The sequence below is a fragment of the Homarus americanus genome, unplaced genomic scaffold, assembly GCF_018991925.1.
Source record: "Homarus americanus isolate GMGI-L3 unplaced genomic scaffold, GMGI_Hamer_2.0 scaffold59495, whole genome shotgun sequence".
Taxonomy (NCBI): Eukaryota; Metazoa; Arthropoda; class Malacostraca; order Decapoda; family Nephropidae; genus Homarus; species Homarus americanus.
In genome coordinates, this window is record NW_024732415.1 from 448,013 (window position 1) to 474,113 (window position 26,101).

The 26,101-nt window shown below is 45.0% G+C and overlaps 1 protein-coding gene across 1 annotated transcript; it reads left to right on the forward strand.

Moving 5' to 3' along the window:
* Positions 1-14,352: 14,352 nt before the first annotated feature.
* Positions 14,353-23,291, forward strand: LOC121868486. Its single transcript, XM_042369150.1, has 12 exons — positions 14,353-14,555; positions 17,300-17,468; positions 18,414-18,525; positions 18,830-18,977; positions 19,997-20,339; positions 20,609-20,760; positions 20,855-20,991; positions 21,377-21,520; positions 21,821-21,961; positions 22,225-22,348; positions 22,456-22,638; positions 22,798-23,291. The coding sequence occupies exons 2-12, from the start codon at positions 17,323-17,325 to the stop codon at positions 23,289-23,291; spliced, it is 2,124 nt and encodes a 707-aa protein (XP_042225084.1). The 5' UTR covers positions 14,353-14,555; positions 17,300-17,322.
* The last annotated feature ends 2,810 nt before the right edge of the window (positions 23,292-26,101 follow it).

A 26,101-nucleotide genomic window follows, 5' to 3' on the forward strand; every position in this document is an offset into this window, starting at 1 on the left:
TCACTCCTCTCCCCCTCCCCCACTCCTTCCTCACTTCTCTCCCCTCCCCAACGCCTTCCCTCACTCCTCTCTCCCTCCCTACTCCTTCCTCACCCTCTCTCCCTCCCTACTCCTTCCCCTCACTCCTCTCCCCCTCCCCAACGCCTTCCCTCACCCTCCTCCCCTACTCCTTCCCTCACTCCTCTCCCCCACCTACCCCTTCCTCACTCCTCCCTCCCCAACGCCTTCTCACTTCTCTTCCTCCCCTACTCCTTCCCTCACTCCTCTCCCTCCCCAACGCCTTCCCTACCTTTCTCTTATTCTCTTCTCTTCCTCTCCCTCCCAATGCCTTCCCTCACTCCTCTCCCTCCCCAACGCCTTCCCCTCACTCTCTCTCCCCTCCCTACTCCTTCCCTCACTCCTCTCCCTCCCTACCCTTCCTCACCCTCTCCCCTCCCCACCCGCCTTCCCCACTCCTCTCCCCTCCCCAACGCCTTCCCTCACTCCCTCTCCCCTCCCCTACTCCTTCCTCACTCCTCTCCTCCCCTACTCCTTCCCCACTTCTCTCCCTCCCCAACGCCTTCCCCACCCTCTCCCTCCCATTCCTTCCTCACTCCTCCTCCCTCCCTACCCTTCCCCTACCCTCTCCCTCCCCTATTCCTTCCCTCACTTCTCCTCCCCAACGCCTCCCTCACTCCTCTCCTCCCCTACCCTTCCCTCACTCTCCCCTCCCCTCCTTCCCTCACTTCTCTCCCCTCCCAACGCCTTCCCTCACTTCTCTCTCTCCCTCCCCTACCCTTCCTCTACCCTCTCCCTCCCCTACTCCTTCCCTCACCCTCTCCCTCCCCTACTCCTTCCCTCACTCTCTCCCCTCCCAACGCCTTCCCTCACTCTCTCCCTCCCTATTCCTTCCTCACTCCCTCCCTCCCTACTCCTTCCCACTCCTCCTCCTCCCTATTCCTTCCCTCACTTCTCCCTCCCCAACGCCTTCCCTCACCCTCTCCTCCCTACTCCTTCCCTCACTTCTCTCCCCTCCCTACTCCTTCCCTCACTTCTCTCCCTCCCCAACGCCTTCCTCACTTCTCTCCTCCCCTACCCTTCCCCACCTCCCTCTCCCTCCCTACTCCTTCCCCTCACCCTCCCTCCCTCCCCTACTCCCTTCCCCTACTCTCTCCCTCCCCTACTCCTTCCTCACTCCTCTCCCTCCCCTACTCCTTCCTCACCCCTCCCTCCTACCCTTCACTTCTCCTGTCACTGTTCACTCGGATGATAAATATATACGGTAGAAAGTGTTGCTCGTTAAGACGTAGATGACAAATGTGGTGATTTTACCTCCAGGTATAGTGATCCCAGGGCCCTCATGATTGCGTATGTGTACGTCCAGGGCCCTCGTGATGGTGTATGTGTACGTCCAGGGCCCTCGTGATGGTGTATGTGTACGTCCAGGGCCCTCGTGATGGTGTATGTAACGTCCAAGGCCCTCATGTTGGTGTAAGTGCGTGTGTGAAAGTGTAGTATTGGAAGCTGATACGAAAGGACTTGTATACTGTATGTGTGTATGTGTGGTGTTGGTGGCTGGAAGGATAACAAGGAATGAAGACAGATGTTTGTGTCTGGTGAAAGAATGACTACAACACACCACCGCCGCCAACCTGACTCACCAACACACCACCGCCGCCAACCTGACTCACCAACACACCACCGCCGCCAACCTGACTCACCAACACACCACCGCCGCCAACCTGACTCCACCAACACACCACTCCGCCAACCTGACTCACCAACACACCACCGCCGCCAACCTGACTCACCAACACACCACCGCCGCCAACCTGACTCACCAACACACCACCGCCGCCAACCTGACTCACCAACACACCACCGCCGCCAACCTGACTCACCAACACACCACCGCCGCCAACCTGACTCACCAACACACTCTGCGAGAAACAATTAATTATGAAAGAAAACAGAAAATGGACTAAACCCTCACAGTTCAATGGCGTCTCTGATGTTTCCTTTCTTCTTTTGTTCATGAATATATTTTCTTTTTTTTTCCCCTCTCTCGTACTCTTCTCTTTGTTCAACTCTGACAACACACATGAGGAAGATATAAGAGTCCGCCCGAAGGCTTTTAGTTTACCATGCAGTAGTGTTCCGTTTTCTATGTACTCTTGTCTCCAGGTCACTTATACCACAAATCAAGGTTACGTAAGAGTTGTAGGATAGTGGTGGTAGTGATAGGGTTAGAGATGTTGGATAAGGGGGGGGGGAGGGCTAGTTGTGGTGGTAGTTAAGAAAGAGTGGTGGTAGTTAAGAAGGAGTAGTGGTAGTAGTCCAGATATACACAAGACATCTGGACCTTCATGACCCGCTGAGGAGCTACCACTACCCACAGTGGCATGCTCTAACGCAGTGGTGTCAAACTTAATACCTTTCGAGGGCCAATTCTTATTTTAGTTACCCTCTTCAGGGCCAACACAAGTCCTATAACACATATTTGCAGAATTGAAGTTTACAGCTTCACACATTGCCTTACCTGTCTTACCAGGAATATCTCATTTGGGTTTGTCTGATCTTAAGTATGTAAAAGTCACTTTACTAAATACACATGATTATATCTACTGTATTTCTTTCATAATTTCACGGGAGGATAAATTTTACCGTCATCCCGCGGGCCACACCTGACCCACCCAAGGGCCGCACCTGACCATCCCAAGGGCCACATTTGGCCCGCGGGCCAAGAGTTTGACATCACTGTCTTACACCTTACAAAATTTTTGACCAAAATATACTTTTTTCTCAGAATTGAAATTTAAGGGGTTTAACTAATTAAGTACAGTCAGAATAACACGCAAACCCTAAATCACACCTTAGAAACCCATAGTTGATGAGTAATTATCCTTGAAAAATGTCAGTAAAATCTTTGAAAGGTTATTTTGGCCACTAATTACTCTGAAATCGAACCGTGAACCATATAGTCATAATCAGCAACCTCGGGAGTACCCATACTGTGATTTTCAGCAAAATCTAATTTTTGGCCAAAAACCACCAAAAAAAGTAAGTCTAATACCTTACAAAATTTTTGACCAAAATATACTTTTTTCTCAGAATTGAAATTTAAGGGGTTTAACTAATTAAGTACAGTCAGAATAACACGCAAACCCTAAATCACACCTTAGAAACCCATAGTTGATGAGTAATTAGCCTTGAAAAATGTCAGTAAAATCTTTCAAGGGCTATTTTGGCCACTAATTACTCTGAAATCGAACCGTGGACCACATAGTCATAATCAGCAAGCTCGGGAGTACCCACACTGTGATTTTCAGCAAAATCTAATTTTTGGCCAAAAACCACCAAAAATGTAAGTCTTGCACCACTGGTGTCAAACTTAATACCTTTCGAGGGCCAATTCTTATTTTAGTTACCCTCTTCAGGGCCAACGCAAGTCCTATATCACATATTTGCAGGATTGAAGTTTACAGCTTCACACATTGCCTTACCTGTCTTTCCAGGAATATCTCATTTGGGTTTGTCTGATCTTAAGTATGTAAAATTCACTTTACTAAATACACATGATTATATCTATTTCTTTCATAATTTCACGGGATGATAAATTTTACCTGCCCATCCCAAGGGCCACATTTGTCCCGCGGGCCATGAGTTTGATACCCCTGCTCTAACGAGTTTAACCTTTCTAGATGTCAGCCATCCAAGACAAAAGTTGACAGTGCTGATGCTCCAGTTGACTTGACTCAGAGAGGCATCATCTGTTTAGAACCAGACTGACAGAGATTCTAGGCTCAGCCGCTCACTTGTATGACGCTGGTGTGCCCGGTGCTGGGGTGAACTAGTTACCACATCCGCATGACGAGACTTACACGAGCAACACCGTCGCCTACAGCAGCGAGAAGCCTCCGTGGTGCGACGCATGGACATAAGGCCGCGAGTTGCTTGCTGTGACGAAAAACGTCCTCCTGGATGCGACAGAGGAATATGCTAAGCACCACTTGGCACTGTAAGGGTGAGCAGCTGAGGATTGGAGCCAGACACGCGCCGCGTCACCAAGCAATTGAGGAGACGGGTTGGCTTACCCAGATATGTTGACTGGCAGACAGGGAAGGATATGAGCCATGTCAAATAGTTGAGAAAGTTTGTGAAATATCAGAAAAGTGTGGAGCAGCGCCACACTGGCGGAGCAGCGCCACACTGGTGGAGCAGCGCCACACTGATGGAGCAGCGCCACACTGGTGGAGCAGCGCCACACTGGCGGAGCAGCGCCACACTGGTGGAGCAGCGCCACACTGGTGGAGCAGCGCCACACTGGTGGAGCAGCGCCACACTGGTGGAGCAGCGCCACACTGGTGGAGCAGCGCCACACTGATGGAGCAGCGCCACACTGGTGGAGCAGCGCCACACTGGCGGAGCAGCGCCACACTGGTGGAGCAGCGCCACACTGGTGGAGCAGCGCCACACTGGCGGAGCCATCAGCAGGCCGAGGCGCCTCCGCTGGCCCAGTCTTATTCTTCCACAAGCTGTAAACACCACAACACAACACAACAGCCAGACAACTGTGTTCCTGATTGCTAAACTGCCTTGGCCCTACAACACAACACATCACAGCGGTAGTAGTGGTGGCAGTTTTTGCCAGAGTTCGGGCGGCGACAGCGCGCGTCGGAGCTGTGGTAATGGTCGCCTTCCGCTGTCTGTGAGGCGGGGGAGAGACCCAATGGTACATCACTACCATAAACCCGACCATCTTCCGCACAAATCTGCTATTTACATCTTAGATCACCTGGGGCGACCATCGTAAGCATCACTCCTTGTTTTCCCTCAACATTTTTAGGCGGGGCCTGGGAGCTGGACTGGAAGTTAGGAGAGGGAGGGGCAGGCCGGGGAGGGGCAGGCCGGGGCGGGCAGGCCGGGGGCGGGCAGGCCGGGGGCAGGGCAGGCCAGTGGAGGAGCAGGTCGAGGGAGGGGCAGGTCGAGGAAGGGGCAGGTCGGTGGAGGGGGCAGGTCGAGGGAGGACATACCAGGGGAGGGGCAGACCGGGGATGTTGTTGGGCAGGCTGGGGGAGGGGCAGGCTGGGGGAGGGGCAGGCTGGGGGAGAGGCAGGCTGGAGGAAGGGCAGGAAGAATGGAAGAAGGAAGGTATGTTACTAGGATAGGAGAAAGACACCAAGGAAAGAGCAGGCCACGAAGAAAAGGACAGGAAGCTAGAGAAGGTCTGTAGGAAGGAGGCAGGTCAGTGTGGGAGGGGGAAGGACAATGTAGGATTGGGTAGGATAGCGTAGCATGGAGTAGGACAGTGAAGGATGAGCAGCTCTATAATCTCAGCAACAAGGACACTCCGCTGTGGAAAACGAACAAATCTTTGAAGACATTAGGAACGTCTTGTTGATAAAGTGATCGTAGTTAGTGTGGCAAAAACAGAGCCTTAACCCACAGAGAAGGGGAAACTTGCAGATAGAAGAGTTAATGATGTATAAAGTTAAGGGGGAAGGGGTGAGAATACAAGTTAATACAGAGTTATAAGAGTGAAAAGTCTCGCGAAAGTTTTGGAAAGGGAAATGAGAGAGAGAGGGAAGAAGTGTGAGGGAAGACCGATAGAAGGGAAGGAGGAAAGAACAGGGGGTGATGACAGAGAAAAGTGGAGGATAACATAGAAAGAGAGTGAAGGGAGAGGGTAGGGAGATAGAAAGGGGAGAAGGGAGGGTGAAAGGAAGAAGGAGTGAGTGAGGGAGGGAGTGAGGGAGGGAGTGAGGGAGGGAGAAGAGTCGAAAGGAACAGCTGGAAGATATAAAGAAAGTCAGAGGGGAAGGGAGTCGTAGCGCCATTATTAAGTGAGGATGACTGAGAGGGGTGAGGGAGGGGAGAAAGGATGGGAGTTTGGGGGTTTCTGATGGGATAGAGGATAGGAGGTACTAATGGGAGGGAGGGGAGATGTTGTGATGATGATGATGGGAGGGAGGGAGGGAGGGGTGTGGTGCTAATGGAAGGGTGAGGGAGGGAGGTGGGAGAAAGGGAGGGATATGATGCTGATGGGAGGGAATGAAAGAGGAAGGGAGGGGGGCGTGCTGCTAGTGAGAGGGAGAGGAAGGGAGGAACGGGGTATAGTGTGGTGTTGATGTGTTTCCTGTGTGAGGGAGAGTCAGCCATGAGAGAGGGAAGAGTGAAGAAAAAATTCGCCCGTGAAAGCTGCAGAGATTTTTGGCGGGATGAATTTCTGTAAAATATTCTACCCCGCCGTGTGACAGTGGCGACCCAATCTGTCATGTGTTTACGCTCTCTCTCTCTCTCTCTCTCTCTCTTTGTCTCTCTCTCTGTTCCACTGTTTGCTTTCATAAGTAATCCTAAAAGCACGACGGGCAGGATTTATGGTCAGATTAATCTTAACTATACACAAGAGAGAGCCTTCCTTAGGACACACAAACGCACTGGTTGATGTGATAAAGTTTGGAGAGCATTACACCAGCTCGGGCAAGGAAGGGGACCTGGGTGCCTCCTCGACCCCTGCTGTACATGTGTCGTCGCGGAGGGGAAGAAGTATCGTTTATGAGATTATTCCACCAGGGTCTTTTATCAGGGACACAACTGGTAGCTGACGTGCAGATTTGTTTTCCTCTTTCTTTCCGAATTTTGTGTTAATATATAAAAAATGTTAATTATAACCTTCCACTATAACAACAAAACACATAACCAAAAATAATTAAAACTCCTAAAAAAAAAATACATTAATAGCAAACAAAATTAGACTGATTGAGAAGTATTAAATTCTCTTACAAACTCGAATCATAAATAAATCTAATGTGATACTCCTCTTCCTCCTCCTCCCCTCTTAACTACACACTAACTCATAAAAACAGCAGATCCATACAAGTGACACAGAAAGATTTAGTATGACACACGTAAAGTATCTTAAGGCATTGGGGGGGGGGGGTTGTGTATGTGATAACAGGACGCCCTATGTAGTATTGAGACGCCCTGTGTAGTATTGAGACACCCTATATAACAGACACACCCTATATAACAGACACACCCTATATAGCAAAGAATCACCCTATATACCAAAAAAAAAACATCAACAATATGCGTCACAGAGAATCGCCCATTGTAGAAGCGACCCGCCCTGTTTACCTAAATGGCATCGGGGACATTTGAGAGACGACGTGTACTGGTGAGGAACATCCTACAGGCCTATACAAAGGGCCGGAACCTCAATACATCAGCCCAAACTCCCCGAAGCATTGTAGAGTCATTGTATAGATGAAAAGACAAGTGAACTGTAGGAGAAATGTGGCGTACTTGACCCAGATGATATAACACTCACTTTAGCTGATGAAGGTGGGATGTTTAGGCTCGTAGAGTGTATTGGTAGAGTGAGCTACTGTGGATGTCTGTCACTCGCTTTTCCATTAGTTGTTATTCGTCACTTGTCATCCGTTACTTGTCATCCGTTACTTGTCATCCGTTACTTGTCATCCGTCACTCGCCATACGTCACTAATCATGTCACTCATCACCCGTTGCTTACCACCCGTCAATCATCACCCGTTGCTCATCATCAGTCACTCATTACCTATCAGTCAAACTGTATCGTACCGCAAACAACCCAACGCCAGCCCGAACAATCAACACTGCCTGACGATCCCCTCCAGACGCACGTTCACCAGCATCGACGACAAGACCAAAGCTAGTACACACTGACTAATAGAACGAAGACAACAGAGGTACAGAGAACTAGTAAGACAAACGTAGTACACGGACACAGTGACACTCACACTGACAGGAGGTTGGATAATGAATAGTGATTAAAATAAATAAATCGACTATTTTTTAACCTTCCATATTGCTAGTAATGTGATAAGTGGTGAAATAATATGTAACTGAATAAAAAAAAACAATAAAGTTACTTAGAATTATCATAGTTAGGGTAAAAACATTTCCATTTTCTCTGATTCTTTTTAATAGAAAACGTTTACGGGATAGTTTATACATTTTACCCACTATAGTGCTTTGAATACAAGATTAAACAATAATTAAACGTTAATATCGAAGGAAATAGCCACGAAGATCAAGTTAGTGTTGATTTTAAGTCGTATGAAAATACTTTTTTTCTAGAAACGTTAAAGAAGAAATATGTTTTACTCATTAAGTTCTATCATATGACGGTCTAAACTCACTCAACCTGACCAGACCTAAACAAATGACCTTAAACTATACCAATATCACATTAAGTTATAGACTTTGCTTAGCTTTCTGCCTAAATTAAGAGAAGTTCATGATACTATTGCCACCATGATAAAAAAATAGACTATAATATTGTTTCTTTATAATTAACAATGATATACATTAACTATTACTGAACAAGAACGAATATTAATAAAACCTGTACCTTATACTCTTAATATTTCCAGTACTAACCTATAATATCATCCCCAGAGACCATGTTATAAAATCCCTTGTGTCACATAATTCCTGTTTACATAAATCAAACACTAATATCTATCAAAAATATCTATATACGAAAAAAAATATCTAAATATAATCTAGTTATAATATTTGGTTATATATTACGTTCATCTTTTAAAAAATTACATGGAAAAGTAGAGGCAAAGTGATTACATATGCAAATTATGCTACACCATATTTCAAGGGTATAGACATATGTTATACCTGACAGCAAAACATGGCAGGGTGATGAGGGTGCTAGTGATGTGGCTAGTTTTAGTGTCTATTAATAGTAAACTGAGGTATTTCTTACGTGGTGGAGCTGCCTTGTTAGTTTACCAAGTATATTACGTCGCCTGGCAGAACTCGTTTATTAAATTCGATTAAAATATTCCATAATTAGTGTTTATTTGATTGAGTTGTTGTTTCATTTTATACTAATTACTGTTACTATCAACGACAACTACAACAATAACGACAATAATAATAACAACACCAATAACAACAACAACAACAACAACAACAGCAATAACAACAACGATAATAACAACAACAGTAACAATGATAACAAAAATAACAACAACAATAATATTAACAACCACAACAACAATAATAATAGCAACGACAATAACAACAATAACACCAACGACAATAACAACACCAACAACAACAAAACATCAATAACAACATCAATAACAACAACGTAACAACACCAATAACAACAACAATCACACTAATAATATATTTCGACTCCTCGTATGATTGAGCTAAGAAGCCTCTTACCATAACAGCCATGGAGCAACTTTCAAGATATATTTATACACACCAGGACCAATGACCCGTTGACGGTAATAAATCAAACAAATTAGGGGAAACACACTAATGATTTCACCTAGGGAAAAAAATATACTGTTAACATCTGTAGTACTAAAAGATTCAGAAATACAGTATATAAGTTAGGATAATTTAATCTCTAGGTGAAATCTGATGGACAATATCTAGGGATTTAGGCATAGATTCACTGAAACGATTAACTATACATATCAGGTAACTCAATTCTGATTTCCTCTTCGAAAAATACATCTACACTTATTCATCATCGTGCAAATTTAAGTGTCTTACTCTGTTTGCCATTGTGAGACGATTCAATTTTACAAGCCAGTTAAAAAAGTGAGACAACATAAGAAAGAGTAAATTATTATTGATTGGGAAAGATTAAGGGAGAACATTAGCTTAATTAGACAATACTGATATACCCCAAATAAACAGAGATCATATTATCCAGAAACTATTAAACACTTTTTATATATTTTCAGTTATGTATTAGAACTTTATACATGAATGCAGTGAAGAAATTATTCCATTTTGTGTTGAGTATAAAAAGATGGTCTGGGGCTTATGTGGTAGTGAAAACATCGGAATATATATATAACTGAGGGAAGCCTTACAATATTAAAGCTAACGTCTATATATCAATGACTTTCTGTAGTATTAAACGTAACAGTAAGTATCGTAAGTAACGTGAACCATTATGTAAACACGAACAATAAACCTTCAAAAATATTTTTGTTTACCCTTTTACATTCTCTGTGTTTGCTTTGAAGAAAATGGTAAATATATTGGGGTAACTCGTGTATTTGTTTATATTTCACCAAAACTGTTTTATGATTGGGTTCGGTTAGATACGGTTTGGTTAAGTTAGGTTAGGTTAGGTCTTATGATAGTTAGGCAACCTTAAAATCATCTCCAACTAAAATAAACGAAACTAAACCCCAAACAATTCTTTAATGTCTCTTCAAAACTAGAAACTAATTAAACTTTCAAATCTCCACGTGTAATATATCTGTGGCAGTCAGGTTACCTCAGTAAATTACCAAGTGTACGTCAAGTAAATCAAGTGAGAAGGGACACTTAGAAGTAGGGAGGAGGAAAGAGTGAGAACAATCAGAACAGTACAAACAAAAATGTCTTACCCTTTCACCCCTCCCCCTGCCATTTTTTCACAAGCTTATAAACGCCACTGTGGGTATAGGGTGGCAGTCGCGGGGGGGGGGGGGATTGTGGGCTTTATCACTTTATTTTATTAAATTTATTATATTTATTATATTTCTCTTTACTCTCTTACAGATTGTTTTAATGTAATGTAATGTAATGAATTACCCATGGCCGTTAGCCGACCAGACTGGAGGCTTTAACATTTTCTGATCAATGACGATACTTCACTACAGTCATCAGGTTCTCTGGTGGCTGCGAATCAGAGACATACAGTATACGGTAACTTCAGTTTAATGGATAACTCATAACTTGACAAGAGGCAAAAACAGTTATCACAGATGTGGCTGGGAAGTCATATACATATACATACTGAATCTTGATACTTCACTTACTGTCAGGTAATAATTCACCATTTACGAGACAGGGGCAATACAGAAAACAAATCTCTCTCTAGGGGTAACTCACTCATTTCAAACATGTTTTATAGACGTCGGAGCTTAATATGAATAAGTACAGGTGTGAGAATATTACCAGTACACCTGTGCCCATAACAGCAGTAGAGATTATAAACAGTGATGGTTCACTGCCAGAGAGGGGGAGTGGAAACTGGGGAAAATCTGACCTCTTATACTTCCAGCATGGTAATTAATGGATCCCAGACTCTGAGATGTGAATACCAGGTAATCAGGCGAGGTAATTACTCTTAATTAACTTGAAGGTCATATGCACGTCTAATGATACATTAATTAGCATGATTAAATACACCTATAGATAGAATATTTTTAAAGGAGCTCACCTGAAGAATCATCATCTCAGCTAATTAAACCTAAAAAATCAACTACCCTCATACTGTTTTGGGAGAATGAGGTTAGGTTAGGATTTTATCAATGAAGAAAATACATAAATGTGTATCCATGTGTGATTACTTTTATATATTATGTTTTTCACACACACACACACACACACACACACACACACACACACACACACACACACGAGTGACGTTCATATCTCACTAATACGTATTTCCTAATCAAAATATTCAATCAATCAATCACAAACCACTAGTGTTGTTCCTACGTTCATATACCCAGTAATTGAAGGGATTAAGTCATCGTATTCAAGGGATTAAGTCATCGTATTCAAGGGATTAAGTCATCGTATTCAAGGGATTAAGTCATCGTATTCAAGGGATTAAGTCATCGTATTCAAGACGTTAAGTACTTTATCACTTAACCTAACCTAAGCTAACCTAACCTAACCAAAAACTTAAAATAAAGTTTCTTATCTTATGGTTGATGAGGCTCGGGTCAGCTGGTCTGGTCTTCTACGACACAGGATCCTGGTGTTCGAGTGTGTCATGACCCTGCTACATCCTCCATAGCTCCACACGTTCTCCACTCTGTAATGTTGAATATTTACTGTAATTAGATACACAAATGAGACCAAAACATATTGAAAACTACCACTCAATTTATTAATTTCCTATAAATTTTAACTTAATATGATCAATAACATCTTTCATAAAACGTAGTCTATTGTTTCTCTATGTTCTGATAAATGACAACTGTACTCATGTTAGTCTGAGAGGAAGAGCAATAAACGTGTACCTAGAAGCTGAGTTTGGTGTCAGTCTCAACGTAACAAAAGACATTCATAGTATCAACAAAAAATAACCACTTCCTAAGACACACAATCAAGTAAAACTATTAACATCTTTACTACAGGGACGCCACTTTTAATATTTTATTTGGTTGACGTCAGATGATTTTAGTCAGCTCAGAGGGGACCCCATACACGAGGGGTTAGTAGACTATCTCCACTAGGAGACTATCTCCACTAGTAGACTATCTCCACTAGTAGACTATCTCCACTAGTAGACTATCTCCACTAGTAGACTATCTCCACTAGTAGACTATCTCCACTAATGTGACGAACAGAAATCCTACCCCAAGCAACACAATTCCGGGATATCACTTATCGCTACACTCAGGCAGCACCAGAATCTATTTACATACATTAACTGAGTATCATTAGGCACACATGATGAGAATTACCAGCGTGTTGCTTAAGGGTGGCACTACGATTGTTTCATAAGGGTGGCACTGTGATTGGTCCATAAGGGTGGCACTGTGATTGGTCCATAAGGGTGGCACTGTGATTGGTCCATAAGGGTGGCACTGTGATTGGTCCATAAGGGTGGCACTGTGATTGGTCCATAAGGGTGGCACTGTGATTTGTCCATAAGGGTGGCACTGTGATTGGTCCATAAGGGTGGCACTAAGATTATTTCATAGTGCCAATAGCGCCACTCTTAAGGAAGGAAGAGTCGACTTAGCAGACACCAATGCGGAAACTTATCAAGTGATATAACGAAGACCTTGGGTGTTACATTGAACGAGATAATCAAACAAGCAGGAAGACTTAAGACGAACGCCCTTGAGGAACCACAAAGTAAACATGATGATATAAACAAGACAAACAAGACAGATAAACAATAAACACCTTACCCCCACCCAAATAAAAACAAGTTATATTTATTTACCCAAAACTTTCAGTAGTAAACAATGTATTTGACAATTAGAAACAGAAATTTCACAACTTTGAAACTTTGGATTTAGTGATTGACGTGTGACCCGGTGACCTGGTGACCTGGTAGTTGGGTTACATAGATGGGCCATGGTATTAGTTACGTGTAAACTCTCATTATATTGCATCTTAACCCCTTCTACCTGTTTAGTGTAAGGTAAACCACCAGGTGTAAACTGTTTATGACCTTTAGGCTACACCCATAGGTAAATAAGACCTAATTAACTCCCTAATACACACAGGTAAAGGTCACCATCTTCACCATACAACCAAACACACACTCACCATTACGTCATCACCGCTCACCATTACGCCATAACCATTCACCAAAACGGAACCCTGAAATGGTGACGTCACAGCCTCTCATTACACGCCGATATAAGGTGAAAAAAAATAAAATAAATACGGGTTAAATAATCAAGAATTCCTTATCTAAATTCAGATGGTTTAATGGTGTAAATTCAGATGGTTTAATGGTGTAGTGGTGTAATGTGGTGCATCTGGAAGGCTTTAACCGTCTTATTACCTGGGATTATAACGTGATTAACCTTGACATATAAACCATTAAAACATATGACACTACCCTACCTTATCTCTTCTTGACCGTCTTATCAGATATCAACCCCTATCACCTTATTGATATTTTCTCTAGTAGTGATAATAAAACAAATGAAACTTTATGAAAATTAAAAAAAAAAAAAACATGAATTATTTTTATATACGTGGTTTTTTTTTATATATATTGATCATAAATTTCAATCATCATACTTGTATTTTTTGTTAATTTGGGGGAGGGTTTATTTTTCTAGGTTTAATCATCTGGGGGTTTAGAAACTGGATAAGCTTTAGTATATGGTGTTATTGTTGGTTTAGTGTTACTGTATGTTTTAAGGTTTAGGTTAGGTTAGGTTTAGGTTAGGTTAGGTTTAGGTTAGGTTTAGGTTAGGTTAGTGGCACGAAGACCAAGTTAGTCACCTTAATACGTATACCTGCCTCTATACAGGGGTGGTCTGCAGGTGAGGGGGGAGGGGGGAGGAGAGGGAAGGGGGAGAGGAGAGTTGAGCACTGCTGCACACACACACTGCCACACACACACACACACACCTGCCACAATCCTCCACAGTGCCGTTTCCTCCTCACACACGCAGTCACCCTTTGCACCTCGCTTCCATCCCTGTATCTAAGCGTGGTGTGGTGTTAGCGTGGTGTGGTGCTAGCGTGGTGTGGTGTTAGCGTTGTGCGGTGTTAGCGTGGTGTGGTGTTAGCGTGGTGTGGTGTTAGCGTGGTGTGGTGTTAGCGTGGTGTGGTGTTAGCGTGGTGTGGTGTTAGCGTGGTGTGGTGTTAGCGTGGTGTGGTGTTAGCGTGGTGTGGTGTTAGCGTGGTGTGGTGTTAGCGTGGTGTGGTGTTAGCGTGGTGTGGTGTTAGCGTGGTGTGGTGTTTGCGTTTTAATCTCGTGAGAAGGATTTAACCCACTGAGTCGCCACTGGTTTATAATAGAAAACTTTGAAGAGATGAATAATGGGTGAAAAACAAAGAAAGGCGGTGAGTATACTGTAGAGTTAAGTTAGGTTAGGTTTACGTTAGGTTTACGTTAAGTTAGGTTAGGTTTACGTTAGGTTTACGTTAAGTTAGGTTAGTGAAGAGATAATGAAAAGATATTTTACATAATGGAACTCTATGGTTGAGAAATAGTGAGCAAATAAACCAAACTAATTCACTTAGTCTCAGTGTAATTTGGAAGTTATTATGGCTCCTTTACTATTATAATATACCTGTACAATTGTTACCTGTAATTAACCTGTGTTGCTGTACCTTTAATTATATATATATATATTCCTGTAGTGTTACTGTACCTGTACTTGTATCTACCTGTACTCTCGTTCTACCTGTAATTACATAGAGTACATACGTGTGTGTTATGTCGTTTAACTACTACTTATTTCTGTACCTGTCTGTATTTGCTTCACCTGACTTGAATTTTACCTGTAACTATACGTGCATTTATGACTGTATTAATGCTGTATTTGGATTAATATCTCCGAGTGTACTGTAAGCAGTTTTGTATTTACACCTGTACCTGTGCTTGTAGGTGTATCAATAATTACTGTTTTATGATACCTGTATAAACACTTGTAATTTAATGTTCTGTTCTTGTAACCGTTTCTGTACCGTTGTCACACCTGATCTTGCATCTGTTATTTTTCATATTTTGTTTCTGTAATTATAGCTGTAACTTTACCTGTGTGTTTGTGTGTTAGTAATTTATGTAGCTTTTGTATCTGTAACTTTGATTCGAGACGTGTGTGTGTGTGTGTGTGTGTGTGTGTGTGTGTGTGTGTGTGTGTGTGTGTGTGTGTGTGTGTGTGTGTGTGTGTGTGTGTGTCTATAACGTCAACATCTGTGTCCTCTTTAACACAATGACTCACTCACACACACACACACCTATAAACAATAAATCTATATATATATACATCTCGTGTATGTATGTATGTATACTGTATGTATCTTTATCTCTGTATGTATCTACGTCTGTATACCTAAAATCCATTCATCAGTGAACTTAAAACCAAACCTACTTCCTCCTAATCAATTATACTCAACATAAACCAAATTGACCTCACCTTAAGTCATTTCATAACCATTCAGTAACAAACCTTCCTCACAACTTTATCCATTACTCTTATAAAACGATAAAGTAAGCCAAAGAAACATTATCCATCTCTTGAAATATGTGGATAGGATTAAGAAGTGGATAATGGTGGATAATGCCGTATGTAGTGTTAATGAGAAGGTGGGCGACAGGTGTTCCTAATTATGTCACCTGTGTGGCTACTTACCCGGATGTGGTGGGTTTTTCTGTGTGGTTCTAATTTCGAGTGAGTGAGTGAATAGCTTTTTACAGCCTTCAGAAATTACTTGAAACTTATCCGCTTATAACACTACTCAGTCAATCACGTGTGTGTGTGTGTGTGTGTGTGTGTGTGTGAGTGTGTGTGTGTGTGGACAGGGCAGTGATCTGTCTGTAAATGTAGGTTATACTTCCTGCCTACTTCCCTCTTCTATGTGCGTGTGTCTGTGTCTGCCTGTGTGTGTGTGTGCGTTTCTGTATCTGTGTCTGTGTGTGTGTAGGTGTCATCCAAATGAAGTGCCCTCGTGTCTATTGGGTGTAAAGGCTGAAATTAACGACTGAATTTCATGGGATTTATATTTCCAATTCATCGTGATTTCTGGCGGGTTATTCACACGTAAAGGAAGGTGATCGGTTACTCTCCGTGGTCAACTCTTACTGTCTCATCAGCGATTTAATCTCCCTCTTTTATAACTTCTATATCTACCTCATTTGTTCACTTATTATCCTTTATTCATCGTTATTTTACATCAATTATTCGTCTTCTTCCATCTATTCTCGTCTCTTTTGTAAATAATTCGTTGCTACGTTTTCTGGTAAGTAATTATTGTTTATTTTCGATTGCGTGCATGGAAAGGCAAGTCAGGTGTTTCAATAATATAACGTTGCTGATTAGCCAGATATGAGATGAAACTAACCAATAAGCGAGCCTTATGCAATCATAACACGCGTCTGAGAGCACCTGAATAAAACAAGCGTCGGTGATTGGACGAAATTGAGATCAAACTAACAAGTAGTTGAGTTTAAACCAATCATAATACACGTCTTAAAACGCCTCAATGACATAACGTCCCTAATTGGCCGAAAATGACGTAAAACAAATCAGATATCGTATCTTAACCAATCATAATACACATCTTAAAGCACCTGAATAAAACAACGTCCCTCATTGGCCGAAAATGAGGTAAAACAAATCAGATATCGTATCTTAACCAATCATGACACACATCTAAAAACACTTTAATGTTCTCGTGTCTAAACCCTCGCATGACTAACCCTGAAATATAAAAAATATATATATATATATGTATATTAGAGTTATAAATATATTTCCTCAACTTCACCTGTATTTTAAATTAATTACTTTACAGGTGACGTGACACTGAGAAAATCTGACTAAATATAACCGAGCTTAACCTCACTTAACTTAACCTTACCTAAAGAAAGATTAATATAACCTAAAAAAAAACATACCCTAGCCTAAACCAAACCAAAACAAAACACACACACACAAAAAACTAACCTAACCAAACCTAACCTAACCTAACCTAACCTAAACTAACCTAACCTAACCAAACCAAACCTAACCTAACGTAACCTAACCTAACCGCTTACAGTCGACTAAATACGGAACAATTTCTCCCCTTCTCCTCTACAGCTCCTTCGCTCCTTGGGGCCGTGATGCTGGGAGCTCATGAGAAAACACACTGGAGGGACGGCGCCCACGAAACCATGTCCCCAGCAATGATGGGCGGCCTGGTGGTGGGCGTATCACTAGCTGGTGCCCTGCTCTTCTGCACCGCCCTTTGTCTTGGTCTTTGGTGCAGGTGGGTGGTGGTGTGGGTGGGTGGTGGTGTGTGGGTGGGTGGTGGTGTAAGTGGTGGTGGTGGTGTAAGTGGGTGGTGGTGTAAGTGGGTGGTGGTGTAAGTGGGTGGTGGTGTAAGTGGGTGGTGGTGTAAGTGGGTGGTGGTGGGTGGTGAAGTGGGGTGGTGTAAGTGGGGTGGGTGGTGTAAGTGGGTGGTGGTGTAAGTGGGTGGGTGGTGGTGGTGTAAGTGGGTGGTGGTGTAAGTGAGGAGTGGGGTGGGTGGTGTAGAGTGGGTGGTGGTGTGGTGGGGTGGGTGGTGTGGGGTGTGGTGGTGTAAGTGGGTGGATGGTGTAGGTGGGGTGGGTGGTGTAAGTGGGTGGTGGTGTAAGTGGGTGGTGGTGTAAGTGGGTGGATGGTGTAAGTGGGGGTGGGTGGTGTAGGTGGTGTAGCAGGTCAAGCGGTAACACAAGTGTCTAGTGGTTTGGAAATTATTATTTTTTTTTTATACCTGTATATAAACAACTTTAATTTACCTGTACATACACCTGTCCTTTTCTCGAGTCCAGGTAAATACAATAATCACCATGTATAATCACGCTGCTGTAGTTGGCTTTATTTATTTCACCCATAAGGAAAAATCATAAAACATTACACTAATTGGTGGTCGTTCATATGGGCCCCAGATAGACTAGACCCCAACCTAACCTGGCCTAGCCCAACCTAACCCAGTCCGACCTAACCTCACCTAACCTAATCTAACCCAATCTAATGTAACCCAACTCAATCGATCTAACCTAACCAGACCTATCCCAAACAATCCTAACCTGATCCAACCCAACCCAACTTAACCTAATATGTCCCAGTCTTAATAAGTGAGTTTTAGACTGATTAAGACTGGAGTAGAGTTGACCAGTAGCCATCCTAGGTCAAAAACTACACCCTGGGATGACCTAGCTTCCTATTACAGGCGACTGAGAGGTCATGCGGGTGACCCCAGTCCAGCAACCTTCTTAGTTTCCAAGAGGAAGCCCGGCCCCTACGCTCCCCCTGACCACCCCATGGCGTTTGTTATGCCTACTGTGAGTATTGTTGACCTCTCTACCTCCTGACCTCTCTACCTCCTGGCTTCTCTACCTCTTGATCTCTCTACTTCCTGATCTCTCTACCTCCTGGCTTCTCTACCTCCTGACCTCTCTACCTCCTGACCTCTCTACCTCTTGACCACTCTACCTCCTGACCTCTCTACCTCCTGGCCTCTCTACCTCCTGGCCTCTCTGACTAGAAGATATGTGACCAATTGATTCACGTAAACGAGATAAAATGTGCTGTGTTGTGTCGTATCGTGTCGTGTTAGAATACAAGTAGTGTTCTTCCCTTCTACAGATCACCCACAGTGAGGCCGGCAGTGAGCCCCGCACACCTCCACCCACCATGACTCTCTCACCCACGCCCACAGAGCGCAGTAAGGGGCTAGGCAGCACCACGCCCACGCCCACCACCACCCCTGAACACCACGGCTTATATTGTCCCAGTGAGTAACTCATTGTTCAGTGCTTAGCTTAATGCCCCACCTCCTTATCCGTCTGTCTGTCTGGCTGAATGGTTGGCTATTTCCTAGTGATAACGACAATAGCAATTTACGGTACTTCAACACACACACACACACACACACACCTTGAAATGCCTAGTAACTAACTACAATGAATACATCCAAATGGCACCTACGATTTACTTATTCGTCTGTACTGCCGTCTGTTGTCTGTGTGCACGTTGGGATTCTTCAGTGCAGTTGATCTTGGCAATTGCAAAGCCTAGAGGAAGCAATATATCAACAGTTGCATGTTAGTTGAGCTAAGGCATCACCATCACTCCCGCCAACGTCCCACACACACAACCTGTCCCTACACTCTCACTAGACGCACTAAAGTAAACAAATACCTTTCTCTCCTTTTGTTGTGTCCATCTAACTCTTGACATAAGTTCCAATAATAAGTTTAATTTATTGTTGAAGGAAAATGGGTTACATACGTGATAAATGTATACATTATGAATAAGAGTTTTTCATAAATAGGAAACAGTGTATGAGATATTGTGTTTATTAATAAATAATAAGATATAAAATAAATATACATACAAATTACATGTTAGCGTCCTTAAACTTGAGATAATTGGAGGGAATATAAATTAAAATAAAAATGAACCAGAGAAAACCAATGAGATGGGTAACTATAGTAAATTGTCAAGATAGTTATATCAAGAGTTATGATTGGCTGATGGCTCGCTGTTGTTACGTTAAGGCATAGATAATGTGTTGTGTTAATGTTATAATATTCTGAGGTTAGTTTTTGTTATAGTATTTACATGATATTAATATACTTCTCTGATGAGCTATGGTTAGTGCACAGTGGGTGAACAACACACACACGCACATGTTCTTCTGTTACCTGGCAAAGTGCTACCTGTGTATCTGTACTTATTATATACCTGTGTTATTGTGTTCCCTTAAGCAGGTGTAACGTAACAATAAACGTGTCGCGTCACCCCCCACAGTACGTGACGGAGGGGTGACTACAGCCTCGACCTTCAGTAGCAGTTCCTTCCCCGTCACCTTCTCCCTACCCCCCACCTACACCCCACTCCACCCCCCTACCTACACCCCATTCCACCTCACCACCTGCACCCCTTTACCCACCACCACCACCACTACTACTTCACCCTTGTCCTCTGTGTCCCCTGCACGCCCTCGCTCAGCTTCACCTCACGGCTTCCTACGGACCTCTCCCCACACCCCGTCCCTCTCCCTGCCCTTGGGGTCCAGAAGGTGGTGGCCTGGACCCCAATGCTCCCCAGGTACACCCCCAGCACTACTCCCCAGGAATCTCTACGCCAGGAAGTAAGTCATTACCCATCACGCTAAAATGTGTGAGTGAGATATGTATCCACACTTACAATCTACCCAAGCTAATGTGAATGAATTAATATTGTATACTTATATGTATACGAGGTCATTTGAGTGAGATATACATGTCCATCTACTGTTAATGTTGTTGGAGGCTAATTAGCTCATTAACAAGTTGTTATATCAGTGATAACTCCAATCATCTTTCTTAGTCATGACCATTCACTACTATCCTCCCTCTCTCCCTCCCTTTCTTCTCACAGAGGCACCCAGGGCTTGGAGGAACTGAGGTCAGCCTTCCAACATCCTTTCTTGACCTCTGACCCCTTAAGTCCTGACCCCGGTGATGTCACTACCCCAGACTCCGTCGATGGCTGGGGACCTGTGTGGACTCCCGCCTCCAGTATTGGTTCAGGTGAGTAGTAGTAGTAGTAGTAGTAGTAGTAGTAGTAGTAGTAGTAGTAGTATTGTTGTTATTGTTGTTGTTATTATATTATTCATTACCGCAGGTGGAGGGTGCGGGCTGGGTGAGCTGCGGGTGCGGTTACGGTACTCAATAAGGTCTCGGCTCCTGCGGCTGACCGTCCTATCTGCTGACCAACTGCCTCTCAGACTAGGTCCTGACCCCGTGGACACTTATACCAAGGTGTGTGTGTGTGTGTGTGTGTGTGTGTGTGTGTGTGTGTCATTCGTGCGCTGAAATGCTGAAGTCATGCTGTTAAGATAGAGTGTACTGAACATTTAATTACCATGAAACATTCTATTATTGCCACCACCACAACCACTACTACCACAACCACCACTACCACCACCACCATTTCTATCACCACCTCTACCACCACCACCACCACCTCTACCACCACCACCACAACCACTACTACCACGACCACCACTACAACCACCACCATTTCTATCACCACCTCTACCACCACCACCACCACCTCTAACACCACTACCACTACCTCTACCACCACTACCACGGCCTCTACCACAATTACCACATAATCTCACCCCCCTTAAACCATCACCAGGCAGTATTGTTACCTGAGAAGCGTGTGAGGTTTACAACACGTGTTATAGCAGCCACCGATAACGCCAGCTTCAACGCCGCCTTCACCCACGCCGCCCGCCCCTCCCGCCTCGCTCACGCCACCCTCAGGCTCTCCGTCTGCCAGGTGGGTGCTAGGGAGGTGTGATGAGTCATAGGTAAGTGATGATGACGGGGTGATGGCGTGTGGTGATGATATGTTCAGTGTTGATGATGTGTTGTGTGGTAATGACGTGTAGTGTGACGTGTTGAGTGGTGATGACGTGGCGATGACGTGTAAAATGACGTGTTGAGTGGTGATGACGTGTAATGTGACGTGCTGAGTGGTGATGACGTGTGGTGTGGTGATGACGTGCGGTGTGGTGATGAGGTGTAGTGTGACGTGTTGTGTGGTGATGACGTGGCGATGACGTGTTGTATACTGCAGGTCACTGATTGTGGCCGACGTGTGGTGGTCGGATACGCCTCTGTGGGTTTGGCCTCCACTGGCCTCCGAGCTGGCCTCACACACGACCTGGACACTGGACCTCTCACCTTACACCTTCAGGAGAGCGCCCCAGACCAGCAGGTAAGACAGGTGAAGGAGGAGGAGGGTGGAGGAGGGTAGGTGGAGGAGGGGGTTAGGTGGAGGAGGTGGAGGAGTAGGTGGAGGGAGGTAGGTGGAGGAGGAGGAGGTAGGTGGAGGAGGGTAGGTGGAGGAGGAGGGCAGGTGGAGGAGGGAGGGTGGAGGAGGGTAGGTGGAGGAGGAGGGCAGGTGGAGGAGGGTAGGTGGAGGAAGAGGATCGCGTGGAGAGGTAAATAAAAATTAACTCCAGTATTATGATATTACAGGTGGGTGGAGGAGGTCAAGTGGAGGTCGGCCTCGGCTGGGAGAGAGAGACCAGTGACCTCACCATCAGGATCTGTAACCTCACCGGCCTCCACCTCCAGCACCAATTACCTCTGCATGATATTGGTGAGTTGTTGGAGGTCACTGGACTGGACAGGTGTTGCAAATTCTGGGATAGATTCTAACCCTCAAAACTGACTTACTTAACTTAACCTAACCTAACTAACCTACAGCTCAGGTGTATGTAAAGGTGACCGTGTACACAAACAACACCATCCTGTGCTGGAGAAGGACCTCACCCAGGGCCTTGGAGGGTCAGGTCACCGTGTTTCAGGAGGAGCTCACCCTTCACATGCCCGAGTTGGACCTTGATGCTACCCACCTCGTACTTAGTGCCAGGCTACGTACTAAACCAGGTACACACACACACACACACACACACACACACACACACACACACATCCTTCATCTCTCCAACACATAAATAAAATCAAATACTGATATACTCATAATTATGTATATATTTTAGTTACCTGTGTACACCTGAGCCATTAATTAAAGTCGTCCTTCTACAGGTTGTGGTCGTCGTGTGGTGGGGTCGTGTGTGTTGGGGTGTGGTGGGTGTGTGGGGGAGGAGGGTCGTCACCATTGGCACGATATGCTCCGGGCGGCTCCTGATCTTGTCCTCAGGTCGCACCCACTTGCCGCCCACGCCCATGCTCACGATGCCTTACCCATGGGCCCCGTGGACCCTGAAGAAGACCATGAGGGCCCCCCTAGTGAGCTCGTGGATACACCCCATGTTCACTACCTTCAGGGTTATGATGGGAGTCCCTCTGTCTCTAGTACCCAGACCACGCCCACTAGTCCGCCCATCTCCCAGACCACACCCACTAGTCCGCCCATCACCCAGACCACGCCCACTAATCGCCATCACCCAGTCCGCCTATTAGTCCGCCCATCATCCAGACCACGCCCACTAATCCACTTACCACCCAGACCGCCCACTAGTCCACCCATCACCCAGTCCGCCTATTGGTCCGCCCATCACCCAGACCACGCCCACTAGTCCACTTACCACCCATACCACGCCCTACTAGTCCACTTACCACAGACCGCCCACCTAGTCCACCCATCACCCAGTCCACCTATTAGTCCGCCCATCATCCAGACCACGCCCACTAGTCCACTTACCACAGACCACGCCCACTAGTCCACCCATCACCCAGTCCACGCCTATTAGTCCGCCCATCACCCACACCACGCCCACTAGTCCACTTACCACCCATACCACGCCTACTGGTCCACTTACCACCCAGACCACGCCCACTGGTCCACCCATCACCCAGTCCACGCCTATTGGTCCGCCCATCACCCAGACCACGCCCACTAGTCCACTTACCACAGACCACGCCCACTAGTCCACCCATCACCCAATCCACGCCTATTAGTCCGCCCATCACCCAGACCACGCCCACTAGTCCGCCCATCGCAGACCGCCGACTAGTCCACTTACCACCACCGCCCACCCACGACCACGCCCACTAGTCCGCCCATCACCCAGACCACGCCGACTAGTCCACTTACCACCCACACCACGCCCACTAGTCCACCCACCACCCAGACCACGCCCACTAGTCCACCCATCACCCACACCCCGCCCACTGGTCCACCCTGCCAGACCGCCACTAGTCCCCATCACCCAGACGACTAGTCCGCCCATCACCCAGACCACGCCGACTAGTCCACTTACCACCCACACCACGCCCACTAGTCCACCCACCACCCAGACCACGCCCACTAGTCCACCCATCACCCACACCCCGCCCATATACCCAGACATACACACAGACAACCGCTATCACCATGAACATAACAGTAATGGTTCATCCTCCTCTGGGCCAGATGGTCTACCACAACCACCACCACTACTACCACCAGCAAGCAATCTATTAACACTACCAGCATACAACCTACCACTACAATCACCACCATCAGCAGCAGACAATCTACTACCACCACCAGCAAACAACCTACCACAACTACCCAACCACGACAACCACACAGCCACGCACCTCAACGCACACCACAATAACCACACTCATCATACTATGTAACACACACACACACACACACACACACAGAGAGTCTTCAGTTCCCAAAGAATGAAGACGTACGAGGCGTTGTTCCACTGATACGGCCGTGGTAATTTTTGACCTGACCCGACCTAACCTAACCTAACCCCCTCTTCCCCCATCTCCTCTTCCCACCAACACTACAGTACAAAGATTGACGATCAACCCACAACTGATAAACAAAAGTAACAATTTCAACTCGAAAATAATAACAAGTGTAAAACAGTGATAAATTAATTTGCCATAAGTTACCATAATTCCAATACACGATGACGTCACGAAATACATGACGTCACGAAATACATGATGACGTCACGAAATACATGATGACGTCACGAAATACATGATGACGTCACAATTCTAATAAATTTTTTTGTCTTAATACTTCAGGATTTGGGTGTTTGTCTATTCTGTAGGTTTTATTAAGGAGATTCTGTTATATTTTTTACTGTTTTGGGAAATATACTTACATGGTACTTTTTTGTTACTTAATAAATAATATAAAACAAATGTCAAGTAATAATCACTGAGTTATTTTAGTTATTATTGAGTTATATAATTAGCTCAATTAACTGTACGTAGAATATTACGACTTAATATATAAAATTGAATGAGTTATAAAATAATTTGGTTTGTTGGATATATAAAATATATAAGAAATTGCATATATGAAAAGGAATTAATTATTATATAAAGAAGTTAATAGTAATCTGAGTTTGTTGAGTTTGTAGGTGATTTAAATAATTGTAAATACACTGGATGTTACAGAGGCATCGTGTGTATAAAACCATGAGGCCAGTGTTTACATTCTGCTCAGGTGACGAAAGAGTAAATTTGGCGGGGAATTTACAGTCTGTTGTTGTTTTGACTTTAATGGTGAATCTTTATAAACAATGACGTTGCAGAATCACTTATATTATTTAATTAATTGTATATAGAAGATTAACTGACCATAATTGAGTGTTAATAAATATATAGTTTTCATGAATTGGAGTTTGTTTATTAATTTATATATTTGGTGTAAGAGAACCTATAGGAATAATGTGGGATATGTGTCTGAGTTTGATGTATATGGAAAGAAGGTTAGAAGGGATGAAATAATGATAGATAATATAGAAGACGAGAGTAGATGTGTGGTCCCGATGAGAGAGGGAGGATGGTCTGATGAGGGAGGAGGAGGGTCACGGTGAGGGGGGAGGAGGGGTGACAGTGAGGGAGGAGGGTCACAGTGAGGGAGGATGGTCACGGTGAGGGAGGGAGGAGTGACGGTGAGGGAGGAGGGGTCACGGTGAGGGGAGGAGGGAGGAGGGGTCACGGTGAGGAGGAGGAGGGTCATGGTGAGGGAGGAGGGTCACGGTGAGGGGAGGAGAGGGTCACGGTGAGGGAGGAGGAGAGGTCACGGTGAAGAGGGAGGAGGAGGGTCACGGTGAGGGGGAGGAGGAGGGTCACGGTGAGGGAGGAGGGGTCACGGTGAAGGGAGGGAGGAGGGGTCACGGTGGGGGAGGAGGAGGGGTCACGGTGAGGGGAGGGAGGGGTCACGGTGAGGGGAGGAGGGGTCACGGTGAAGGGGAGGAGGAGGGGTCACGGTGAGGAGGAGGGCAGGTGAGGGAGGAGGTCACGGTGAGGGGAGGAGGGTCACAGTGAGGGAGGAGGGAGGTCACGGTGGAAGGGGAGGAGGAGGGTCACGGTGAGGAGGAGGGTCACGGTGAGGGGGAGGAGGAGGGGTCACGGTGAGGGAGGAGGG

Coding starts and splice junctions, on each gene's coding strand:
- LOC121868486 (XM_042369150.1), top strand. CDS start 17,323: ATGCTGGGAGCTCATGAGAAAACACACTGGAGGGACGGCGCCCACGAA. Junction 20,761..20,854: donor CGCCTCCAGTATTGGTTCAG/GTGAGTAGTAGT, acceptor TCATTACCGCAG/GTGGAGGGTGCGGGCTGGGT. Junction 20,992..21,376: donor CCGTGGACACTTATACCAAG/GTGTGTGTGTGT, acceptor AACCATCACCAG/GCAGTATTGTTACCTGAGAA.